The 13225-nt window shown below is 30.8% G+C and overlaps 1 protein-coding gene across 11 annotated transcripts in view; it reads right to left on the reverse strand.

Moving 5' to 3' along the window:
- LOC143244168 (uncharacterized) overlaps positions 1-13225 on the reverse strand; it is a 136679-nt gene that overhangs the window by 1698 nt on the left and 121756 nt on the right. For all 11 annotated transcript variants that reach the window (XM_076488352.1, XM_076488353.1, XM_076488350.1 and 8 more), the window contains 14 exons: positions 12595-12731; positions 12067-12254; positions 11436-11592; positions 10810-10969; positions 8364-8470; positions 7607-7696; positions 6940-7033; positions 6453-6527; positions 5961-6132; positions 4962-5072; positions 4349-4453; positions 3260-3331; positions 1864-2060; positions 120-238 (listed from right to left, as the gene is read on the reverse strand). In XM_076488352.1, the coding sequence (XP_076344467.1) occupies positions 120-238; positions 1864-2060; positions 3260-3331; positions 4349-4453; positions 4962-5072; positions 5961-6132; positions 6453-6527; positions 6940-7033; positions 7607-7696; positions 8364-8470; positions 10810-10969; positions 11436-11592; positions 12067-12254; positions 12595-12731 (1784 nt within the window). The remainder of the gene's footprint in view (positions 1-119; positions 239-1863; positions 2061-3259; positions 3332-4348; positions 4454-4961; positions 5073-5960; positions 6133-6452; positions 6528-6939; positions 7034-7606; positions 7697-8363; positions 8471-10809; positions 10970-11435; positions 11593-12066; positions 12255-12594; positions 12732-13225) is intronic.

A 13225-nucleotide genomic window follows, 5' to 3' on the forward strand; every position in this document is an offset into this window, starting at 1 on the left:
GCTTCACGGTGTACATTACCAAGATAAGTAGATTCGGAATTCAAATATTTAGTCCACTTCAAAGTGAAGTTTACAAAATTAGGACATAAAGAATATACACTTGGTAAATTGTACGGTACCTGCAATCCTTCACGTACAGCTTCCATGATATATGGGATAATACTGTAATTCCATAAGTCTATAAACCATACTTGAGAGCCAGAGACATCTATTGGACATGAAAGAAACAATCTTGGCCCTGAAGAGTAAAAAAATATTAATTTTAAACAAGAACCAACAGAAATGAGTTATACAACTGAACAAAGATACTGGTGCATTTCATACAACATAAATTTTATTTGACTTATAAATTAAGACAAAGCATCAGGGGAGTCCGACAGTCTAATTAAAACAAAGCATTGAGATGGCTGTTTTATGGTGTTGACACACTGTGATTTCTGCCCAGTACTCTGAATGTCAAAGTGAAGAAATTCAACCAAGCATGGGTAAATGACCGGAGTAACTATAACTCTCTTAAGGTAGCCAAATGCCAATGTAGTTCTAGTTTTTAAGTTTTTATCATAGTTTATTGTTTTTGTTTAAGTTATTAGCTGTACTTAACGTTGTTGAGAAAGATAATCATAAAATAGCATACTTAGCATAATCATTTGTGGATTATATTGGTTGTTTTCCAGAAGTTATAAAAAGTTATTATAAAAATGAAAATTTTGCTTTATAAATGGTTGGTAGACAAGAGGTTAGCATAACTGGTAAATGCATATTTGTGCAATACTATGTATGGTTTATTGCACAACAATAAAGAAAGATAAAAAATTAACAAACAGGGATATTATAAAACTAATAAACAATCCCTGGATAACAAAGAATAAAACAATGAGCTTTTTTTTGGATATCTCATTTAATATTTTATATTTAGCTTCTATAAGTCGATACAGAGAAAATTAGAGGGCCACTCAGTAGAGTAAATATTTTCATTATGCAGCATTGATTATATTTGGCTCTTACAAAATATCAATAAAAAACAGTCAGGAACAATTTTAGCAGGACAATAATATGTGTTGCATATGTCCACCAAGTTTCGTCAAAATGCGATCATTATTGACTGAGTTATAGAGCAAAAACAGTGTGAAAAATTGACTCGCATGTTAACAGATAGGATTTTTTTTTATTTATGTGACCTTGTTGTGATCTTAACCTTTGACCCTCCAAAAAGGTAACAACTTTAATTTTAATTAGCAACAATTTTTGCCCAAATTCACTGGACTATTTGTAAGACATCTTGTTGACAAACACACCCACACACAAGGATAAAAACATAACCTCTGTCTACCTTTAATGACAAAGTAATGAGGGGTAATTAGAATATTCTAATTTATATGATAGTCTGTAATAAAATGGCTACAAAAGATAGCCAGCAAATGCTAGGCATAGAAGTAATACTACAAGTGGGACACGAGTTTACCTTTCACCAATTTGAGTCAAGGCACACAAACTGTTTGTTTGATGTAAAGGTACTATTGAATGTTACTTTTGTTTGCTATCAAATATTTTTCTCACTCACCTCCTTTCTCAATAGAGCTTCAAAATGTGTCAATAAACACAAGTAAACTTTAAATGGCTATCAAACTTGGACCATTTTTATTATTACTTCATGCATTCAAACTCAATATACTGGTTACATGAATTCAATGCTAAAGTTAAACACACGTGGTTCAGCCAGTTTCCAACAACATGTGACACTAGATGGGCAGACAATCAACTCTACTTTTTAAGTATACATATATAAATTGTTCTTGAAGAAAGAACGTGAGTGAAACATCTCACCTTCAAAAGACTGGTGGTTACTATTAGAATTATCCTTACCAATGGTAACATCAGAAGAACTATGAGTTTCTAGAAACGTATTCAGATGAATCCACACTTTAGGAACCCAGTCAATGATTTTAACAAGGTCAGGGTTTTGTATTCCACTAGTCACTTCTGTTTCTACCAATTTCCTGCGAAGAAATCTTCCCAGAAATCCTTTCACAGGTTCCATATGGTTTGCACACAGGACCCACCTAACGAGGGATAAAAATCACACAAATCAAAACAGGTTTCTTTGTTACAAATAAGAGAAATCAAGTTACATATTCTGTGATTAAAAAACAGAGATATTTATTATAGCAAAATTAGTTTCTCAATATAAATATAATAGCACTGTCTACTGTCTACTGATTTAACTATTTTGCAGAGTGTGGATAGATGTTCACAAAAATTAGTATGGGTGTTATTGAGTTTATGGGTAAACACAAACACATTATTTGCATTTTGCAGTTTTTATGGACGTTTTTTACCACTACCTCACCTTGTGTAGGTGGATCTTCATCAAATTTGATACAGAGGTTCATTTGATCCATGCAAAGGTACATACAAATTATCAGTTTTGTGTTTTGCAGTTTTATGGGTATTTTGCATTTTTACTATTACTTCACAACATGTAGATAGAGCTTCACCAAATTTGGTGTGGAGGTTCACTGGGTCTATGGGGAAATACATAAAAGTTTCAGTTCTGCAATTTCTATGGGCGTTTTTTATTGCTACTTCTTCCATGTTGATGGATTTTCACCAAATTTGGCACAAAAGTTTGTTAAGTCCAAGGGAAGATATGTGCAAACTTGTGATTTTACATTTTGTGTTTTGCAGTTTTTATAGGTATTTTTTTAAAATTACATATAAAGGAAGCAACTTTTCATGTCCTAAGATAGCCTTTCATTTAGTGTGAATTTACATAACTTCTGTCCACAGGACAGGTACTTCAACTAGTTGTATGATGTTTTACTTAGGTAACTAATTATTACAGAGCTTCAAGATAAATAAGAAAGCACCAGTTAATAGTATGCTATTTCCAATTACAACTCTAATCAAAGATCTCTAATAGCAAGTAGTATTCAGAGAATACTGAGTCTAAACCAGGTTTTAATTACACTTTTCAAACTACACTTTTCTCCAAAATGGCGTGTTTATTTCCTTGTTTAATTTTGATGCAAAGCTGCATAATGGGCAACCTAAACTGTACTCACCCTCAGCTGTAGCTTTAAGGCCTTAAGCTTACAGCAGAGCTACTATGTTCTAACACATCCCAAGCTATGTTCAAACACAATATGGCCCTGCTGGTAAAAACAGGTCCAATAAATAATGTAGGTATTCAAGATTTTCAGTTGCAGAAGATCAAATACAAAAAAAGATATATAAATATTAAAAAAATTAGTGGTCTCACCTGAAATTGTGGTGCAACTGGAGGTTGGTGGTTGAGCAGGTGGTCTGGTTCATTGTCCCTATGATGTATGGACTGAAACAAATTATGCAGTGAAACACTTTTTACCAACCACAGTAAACTGAACACAGCTGTCATTAGAAAGTCTGAATGTTACAGTTACTGTTTGATCTTATCACAGCAGGAATGTGTGCAGTTTTCAAAGCATTTTTCTATTGCAACACCAAACTTAAGTTTACTTACAGTTTTTTAACAACATATAAAAACTACAAAAATTACTAATTTAACAGTTACATATTAAATTAAAATCTATTTAACATGAAATGTAACCAACAAACAGTCCTTATTGTGTTTTTAAGATAACTAATCAATAGACAGTCCTTATTGTATTTTCAAGAAAACTTTAATCAATAAAGTCCTTATTGTGTTTTTAAGATAACTCTAATCAATAAACAGTCCTTATTGTGTTTTTAACATGGATATATAAGCAATAAGTTGTCTTCATCATATTTTTAAGAGAAATGTAACTAGTAAGCAGTCCTTATTGTGTTTTAATATGGAAATGTAACATACTGTGTTTTGGAGATATATATTGTTCAAATATATATCCTCATTATTATAAGAGTGGTCATGACAGTTACATCAAAAGTAGGTTTGGTTTCAGAGAGTAAATGTTCTTGTAAACAGATATTTTATTTTGTTAATGAAAAAAAAAAATCACAAAACAAAAAGCTAGATAAATTTAATTATTTCCAGAAAGAAGATCTTTCTTTTCCAACCTCTGGTGTAGGTCAGCTTTCCAAACGTTCTCAAGTTAAGCTAATTAAAATAAACTGACATTTAAACACCCTTAGACAGAAGATGGAATTTACTTTTATTATGTTTTTACAGATCTCCAGCTATAATTAAGAGTGGAGTTAAAGAAATAGTCCTTTGACAAGGAAGGTAGTTTTAAATTAAAGAAGTAGTCCTTTAGCTGATAAAGTAATCTTAAATAGGGTAGACAGAGATGATTGAATGCCAACCTACTTTAATCAGCCTTACCAAGTGATTTGTTTGTGCAAAATGTTTTCTGAAGATAAAATTTCATACCTGTTCTGATACTTGACACAGAGGAAACCATTGAAGACTTCACCAAGAGAGCCAACATGATGAAGATTGTCCAGGATAATCACGGTTGGAAGGTCCGAACTATTGCTGTAAAGAATAAGGGACTTTTACAAACAAAATTTGTGGAGTTTGCAGTATCATACTAAACAAAGATAAGTAATTCTTTTTTAACTTAGTACTGTTATTGATGTCAATACCAGTGAACATATAAAACATTAATTGGAAACCTTAATTTACCATCTTTATAACAAACAATATGGTTTCATCAAAACTTCAAATACTGAACTACTGACATTGATAAAATGATTTTTATGAACATTATAAAAATTGAGGCCATTATGTAAATAATTTTAAAATGATTAAAATTTCTGTGAAGAGTGATATCACTGTCAACTTATCAGCGGAACAACCTGCCTCACAACCCAACAGTAGAAAGAGGGGTGTGTTCTTGATTAATGAAAGTAAACACAGTTGAAAAATCAGTAAAAACATATTGTGATATATCATCTAGTACCCATTTCAGTAACAATCAACGAGATATAATATTTCACACCCAGTTTTCTTTTAACAACTTGTACACTGTCATAAAACTCACCTGCTCTCACACTGTTCTGCTATGTTAAATAAATACTGTTGGAGTTCTTTGGCTGACTTGTGGTCCACACTAAAAGTTGCTATAGCACCTGGACTCAACTCCTTACCACTCCTACATAATATTAAACACATTTTAATGATAAAAACTGCAGGCTGAGAAAAAGATAAGTTAATTCTGTATTGAAACTTTAAGATTATTTCTTTTAAACTTACATAGGTAGTGGAAGTGTATAACTTGTAAAACTGTTAGGTGACAGAACAATATGCATGGTTCTAGTGCTTAAAATGTTTTGGTTTAAGCCTGCTTGAAATTTTTAATTAAAGCAGCTTGATTTGTGGAAAATGCTTGCAATACATGGCAAAAAAAACTGGGCAGGTTCTTCAAGGAATTTCACCAGATAATCTAAGTAACCTAGAGTTAAACACTGACAAAAAAGATTTGACTTACAATTGAAATAGAATTCTTGGTAAGGAAAAACATGAATCTGCAAGTTGACATTTTATAAATGGATGAATTACTTTTCAGTTGCTATCGAACAAGACAATCCTTACTGGTGAAATGGTTGCAAGACACAAGTTAAAAAAAACTGATAAAAAGACTGTTACAGGTGATTAAATTGGAAACTGGGATAAAATTAGTGATATGGCATTATTCTAATAAATAAGTGTATAATTTTGTGTGTTTTGAAAAATTTCTTGGTACCACATGCTATTGATGACTTATAAGATGAAAAACAAGATTGAAAGAGACAAACTGAAATGGTTATCAGAGTAGACATCTTTAAGAAGAATTCTATATTACAAACATTCTCAGCTAGACAGGTTTATATATATATATGTATTCAATTTTAAATATTTTAAATATTTATTTCAAGAAAGATTATCTTTCAGCAGAAGGTGGGTGAAATGTAATAATAATAACAATGCAAGTGATGTCAACTTGCATATAAACATCAAACTAAAATTATTGTTTGTCTCAGAGATCATAATGGATATTAACCTGAAGACTAGGAATTCAGCAAGTTTCTGAGCAAGATGAGTTTTTCTGGTTCCGCTAGGACCACATAAGATAATTCTTCTGTGTTCAGAGAGTAATGAGACGTATCGTTGGACTATTGACTTTGGAATGAGCATTTCAACTGCCAAGGCATCTGTGGAATTCTGTTTGGTTCCTAAAGTGAGTATAATGAATCACGACATAAACAATAAACTACAAAAACCTAATAACCTCATGTTACACAACAGAAAGACATTTTCTCATAAATTATTTTAAAATCCTAAAGGATATAATGATGGTAATAAAAAAGTTAGGTTCAATGAAAATACAATTTGTGAAACCAAATTGATAAAAAATTTTTGCGATTTGCCCTTTTGTAACAAATGGTTTTTACTGCACTGTATAGTAAAACAGACAAATAAACTCATTAGTTTATTATAATTTTAAATTAGAAATAAACTAGGATAAACAGCTACATATAAAGAATAAAATAACCTTTTAAAGTGATGCATATTTGGACATTCTCTCCCACCAGGTAACCATATGGCAACAATTCTGGAATTTCAACATCTGTAATATAGAAAACCCACAGATTCACAGAGATAATCAGAACAAGTCTCATAAAAATATTTTCAAAATATCTAGAACTGTAATTATTCAACTTCAAACTAAAGAACAAACTTTTGTTTGTCTTAAATGTTTCAAGTATATTCTGTAACTATCCCTATGTATATATGTATATTGTATTACAACTGGAAGTATCTTAGAAATTGAAACACCATTTCATTATTATTTTTACAGAACTCATGATACTGGCAAACTGAATTACATCATTTGATGGTTTACAATTATAACTTAATGTTTATGAACTTCACACACTAGCTCTAGCCACAAATATCTTTTATCCCTTTAATATCCTCATTAGTTTTTCTCACTTTTTTGTTAATCAGTACAGATAAGAACAGGGGATCGCTATACTTACCTTTTGAACGCAAAACATCACCAATGTGGTAACTCAAAACGCTTTCTGCATTTAAGCCTAAACTGGAAACAGGGTCAAGCCTGAAGACATATTCCTGCCAACAAAGGATAAACACAAATTTCATTGAGTACAACTGATGAACGAAATGTTTTACATACCGACAATAAAAAAATTACAGAAAAGACAGTTTCGTGTGCTAACATTTACAATGAGTAGTGTAAATTACAAATTAAGTTGCAACTTTGGTTAAATTTCTATATTTCTATTAATAATAACTTTGGAACGTTATTTTTTACCAAATATAAAGTTCCCAAATGGAACAGTAGTAAGTTTATGGAAGTATAATGTTAAAATTCTGGGGTTTAATTCCCTGTATGGTCTCAGCAGTCATCCCAATGCGGCTTTGGACTAAGACCAACAAACCAAATCTAAAACTGGCAGAGATGTTTTAAATACTGGCTTCTAAATCATGTAAATATAGAATAACATTAAGATATTGCTAGACATAAGGAATTTAAACAAGAAACACTCACAATTACCCATTCATTTTTTTTAGGGTGAAATCAATATTTTTCGTATTTGAAACTGACTGCCCAGCTGACAAGATAGAATTTACACTCATGATGTAACAACTGTGGTTCAACAATAAAATATGATTGAATCTCACCTTAAATGCTTTTTTGACTATGTTATCCAGCAAGTCCCACTTAGTACTTCCATTCACTAAAACAGATCCTATAACCACTTCCTGTGGAGGCTAGTAAAAACAGAACTTAGTTTTTTTATACATGACAAATAACTATCAGAATACAGACACAAAAATTTGTGAAATGCTGTTTCAAAATGTTGCTATATTATACAAAATGCTCTTAGAAGGACAGTACACAGACTAAAAAATATACTGTTGGTTTAAGACGTGGCTGAAGATACATCTTCATATATCTCTTTGATGTCACTACATAAATAAGAGCAAAGCTAAGGAGATGTATTTTCAGAAGCTAAAAAGGTTTTAACTTGTTCTTTCACTTTAATAGAATTGTTTCATTGTTTTAATCAGAATAAGAAGTTTGAAAAAGTTTAGTCTCCTGATATATTGTCCCCCTCATTAAACTAAAAAATATGATATCATATAAGTGGAGAGAGAGATAATGAGATTGAAAAAGTGTATTCTTCTCATGACAGAATAACCTATCCGAATGAAAGACTCATATGCTATCTCTGGCTTTAATTCCAGATATACGGTGAAAGATGATATTATATGGTAGAATAGAGGCATCAATAAAACTACAAAATACATTTTTTTAATCTTAGAAGAAAATTACTGTCACTTTTTTCCCCATACTTAAACAAAGAAATATCAAACTCCCAAAGTAAATTTTAAAATTCACAATTAACTGTAATGATGAAATTAGGCAAAAACATACCTCTGGCAGTGTGGTAACTTTGTGGTAATCACCATGGCAACATAAGTATGTTGATATGATAACTCGCTTCCCTTCTCTACTTATTGCTGCATCAGTGAGGTACATATCTAGAATCAAAGGAAAGAAAATTATACCAAAGTAAATCCACCAAGTAGTTAGTAACACCTGTAAAAATAGATGAAACTGGAGATATACTAAACTTACTTTAATAATAATTACAGAGAGGTAATCACCATAATCCTACCATACATAAACTTCCTTTACTTTTGCTAATTTTCAAAACAACTCATTTTTCAAAAACATGAGACATCTTTGAAAGAAGATCATCATTAAGCTGTGGAGATTGGGTGAAAAAAGTACTGGCTATGAAGTGAAACTCATTTGAGAGTAAATGTATTTGTTAATACTATATTAAGTTTTCATTTTAGAGAACAGGCTAAGAATAACAGGCACACACTTTTCACCAGGATTGGTCCTGTAACAATGGTACATTGTACCTTTAGTAACCTCTGGTACTCACTTTATTTAAGCCAAGTTCGTGATATATGTTCGTCTATATTAGAAGTACATCAGGATTCTGCACATTACAGTACTTTGTTCTTAAGATCTTTACAGCTCAATTTATTTATGTTTTTTCTTTACAGTTTAGCCAGATCATTGGAAAAAAAATACAGACAATGAAAGCTATACTTTATTAAAAATATCTTTGATATCTCAATGTTAATTTCTGACAGTATAAATATAATTAATTACAAGTGGATGTCACCAGAGGATCATATCTCAACACACAGAACTAAGTATCTTCGTGGATCTGTTGTTTAATAAAATTCTTTTTGTTCTCAGCATTTCTGCAATCTTGAAACACAGATAATTACAACACCTTGTATTAAAGTCTTAATAATATCTGAAGTTGTTTTAAAAGGCTGCAAGAAATCAATAAGGAAAAAAAGTCCTCATTTTATATAATTAGGTGACAAATTTGAAACCAAAATCCAGGAAAAAAGGTTATGGAGAAAATGAAAAGAAAATTTATTCAAATTATTTATTTCCTAATTCAATCATCAAAGAATTTATAAGTTGATACAAAGATGTGATTAATATTCGTTCAATATTTCCTATCATTTCCTGTTAAAATGGACAATAACAAAGACACAGAAAATAGGAATGCACATTTTTGAAAATTTCTTATTAGTCCAATAAACAATTATGTTAACCTATAGGACAAGTATGTGTTTTTTTCTTATAGCAAAGCCACATCGGGCTATCTGCTGAGCCCACCGAGGGGAATCGAACCCCTGATTTTAGCATTGTAAATCCGTGGACATACCGATTTAATATTAAGAAAAAACATAGATACAATAGTACCAGCACTAGTAACCAATACTTACATCTGGCTACCAGCTGAAACCATTGATATTTTCAAAATTGATTGATTCATTTTCTGCACTGGAGTAAATTCAAACACTGGCAACAACATAAAGAAAAATCTGATATCTTCAAAATGAGCCAATTTTTTATGCCAGCATAAATTTAAACGTTACAAATATCATAAAAAACTTATACTTTCAAAATTTATTAAAATTCTGCATTGAAATAAATTCACATACTGCCAGCAACAAGATAAGAGTTTTTGATGTGACAGAAGACCTGGGATTGAATTTTGCTATGTATATAAGTGTAAATGTCTCTCTCTATCTGTGGGTTTGTTCCTTATAAACTCCAAACTTGGGGTACAGATACAACTTTGTGCAGGATGTAGCATGGGCTAGATGGGTGAAGCCTCATAGGTTGTTTTGAGGTCAAATGATCAGTACAGCAACTTTTGGTACACAGGATGATCAATTGTCTCAAATTAAAAAGGCCTAGCTTTCTCTGATAATGAATGATCGAAAGGGCTTTTATAAATTAAAACAGTCTCTTCTTTGCTTTACTGTAGATCAATAAATAAGCATGCACATAAAGAATTAAATCAGTTAAAGCCATTTTCATCAAAGCAACGCTGGGAATTCTGATAGTTTCATAAAAGTACCAATACTGTTTTGTATGATGCTAAATAAAACATACCCCAACCTTAAATTAAAAACAATTCTTCCATCATAAATACTCTAAATAACAACACTAGTTTGTGTTTAATTTTATAAAGAAACATTATAAGATATTTTTGCTTGTTTGGACTATCTTCTGTGGATTTTAATTCAGTGTCATCCCACCAGGAGACGATTTTTTTACAATAACAAAAAAGACACTAACTTCATTATTTTTTGATATTTCAATCATATAAAAAGTGGTCAAAGTGTAAGGCACTTTCCTGATCTGTTAAAAAAACAACAACAAAACATATGACAATTAAATTTTTTCTTTCAGATCCCTCATCAATCACGAGATCTCACCTCAACATTCTTTCAAAATTGGACTGTGACAAGGCTTATTGTGTGTTGTTACTTACCAACATTAGTGGTGTTTGAGTATTCTGGAGCACTTATTCTTTTCTCTGTGTTCTCCAAACTTGTCCTGAATGGCTCCAAGCTCTGAGATGAGTTTAAAGATTTACTGACCACAAGTTGCTGCAGTCGTTCATTGTCTTGTTTAAGGTTCACCATCTCTGCCTATAATTTTATAATATATATCACTTTACTCATATTTGAAACCAAAACCTAACTATTTAGATAATTAAACCACATCACATGGTGCTTGTATTCTCTGCAGATATTTTAATAAGTTCACAAATTGTATTAAAAAACGTTAATTAAAATCTTATTTTGTTTAATATTTTGGTATTGATTGCCATAACCATTCTGCTGAAAATTTATTTAACATAATTCTAAAAGATATTAATACACAACACGAAGTTCTCATCTTAAGAAAATATCAAGAAGAGAATAAAAATTCTGTCATAAAGTTAAAAACATAAATCTCAAGATATCAAAACCTCAAATTAATAACAACAATTATGTAATATTAAAAATTTAGTAATATTTTTAATATAATATAAAAATTAAGTTTGATGCACTAATTTCAATATTACACACTGTTATATTTTAATACAATGTATGTCTTTTTTTCTTTTTTTACCTTCATCTTATTAACTGTATCTTTCAAGCTCTCGAGCTGATGAGCTGATGTTAGAGCCTCAAGCCTAATATCTGTAAGAATCATATCTTTTTCCCGTAGCTGCTTCTTTAGGTCTTTGACAACTTCTGGAGCATTTTCTTTATCCTTTTCATAAATTCTGAAAACACAGTCAAGATATGGTAGTCTCAAATGGATAACTTGGCACAAAAAAACAAAGATCTCCTTTGCATGTTTAGGATTGTTATTCATAAGTAGGACTAAAAAAGAACCATAATTTTACCAGACTTGGTCACACATAAAATCATATTTATCTACCATTTAGGCAATCATTCTACTAATCCATGAAAAAAAAAAGACATTCATTCAGCAGTTTGTGTACATATTTACCAGTTATTGAATCCTAAAACAGTTAGTGAAGTTCTGTTTATATTACAGAACAGCAATTACCTACTAAACAGCATGATTTAAATAGAATCAACAACACCTGAAATATAAGTGCATAGGGATTATTTGTAACCTTATAACAAAATTAAATGAATTCTCTTGAAAAGTGAAAGAATTAATCATAAAATAAACACACTTGGAAAAAAGAAAGTCTAATAAACAACTGAATTGTTTTGATAATACTTACACTGATGAAGAGTGAGATGATATTAACGGCTGTTCTAAGGCACCATTACTTATTGGATGAGGTCCTAGTAATGGTGAATTTGGAGTTGACGAATCTGACTGGATATGTCTCGAATCTTCCACGTCTGATACTGAACCATTTTTGTTCTTCTTACTTCGAGAAAAAGCCTTACTGAACGAACTGCGTAACTGTAAGATGAGATGGAACAAATCATTAGGATTAAGTTAACTGATATACAAGTTATTAGAAACAAATAACATTTACAAAGTTATTCTTGTAAATTAAAAAAAAATCCTCTTATAAATTTGAGTTACGTAAAAGAATGTTTTTGCTTAAGTCAAGACACGTAATAGAATCCTTAACAAAGAATAAAAAAAAATCTTTGGCTTTATGATTACAGACTTATTTTTCTAAATTCTTTAACAGTGGTCAAATTCTAATGTCAACACAACAACTTGATTTTAAATATTTTTATAAATAAACATACAGTGTTATATTTAATAATTTCTATTGGACTAATAAACAAACCCAGCCTTTCTTTTTTTTCTTTCCTTTACTTCCAGTAATATCAGAACTTATAGAACTCCCACTGTAAGCACTCGACTGTGAGTTAACGCTTGATACGGAATCTGTAGACATCTGCCTTGACATTTTACTCTGCATGGCTGAAAACACAAGTTGTTACGTATGTTTGAAATACAAATTGGAACAACTAGTGATCACCAATGAAAATTTGGTACATACACACACACACACACCTAAAACAAATCAGAACCACACACAAAACACAAATTTCCTTGAAACTTTTATTGCACAACAGAGAATCTTACAATTTGTTAATTACAATGTAGTAAAAAATTCAACAATAACAATGTTCCTAGAATGACATTTAACACTGTTTACTGTTTAACATATTGTTATCAATTCTAATATAACGGCATTGTTTAATAGATTGTTATCAGTTATGCTAAAACAACGTTGGTTAACACATTGTTATCAGTTCCAATGTAACAGCATTTGTTAACAAATTGTTATGAGTTCCACTGTAACAGTATTGTTTAACACACTGTTATCAGTTATACGATAACAGTATTGTTTAACCTACTGTTATCAGTTCCAGTGTAACAATAGTTTAACACAATGTTATCAGTACTACTGT

The sequence above is a fragment of the Tachypleus tridentatus genome, chromosome 2 (assembly GCF_004210375.1).
Source record: "Tachypleus tridentatus isolate NWPU-2018 chromosome 2, ASM421037v1, whole genome shotgun sequence".
NCBI lineage: Eukaryota > Metazoa > Arthropoda > Merostomata > Xiphosura > Limulidae > Tachypleus > Tachypleus tridentatus.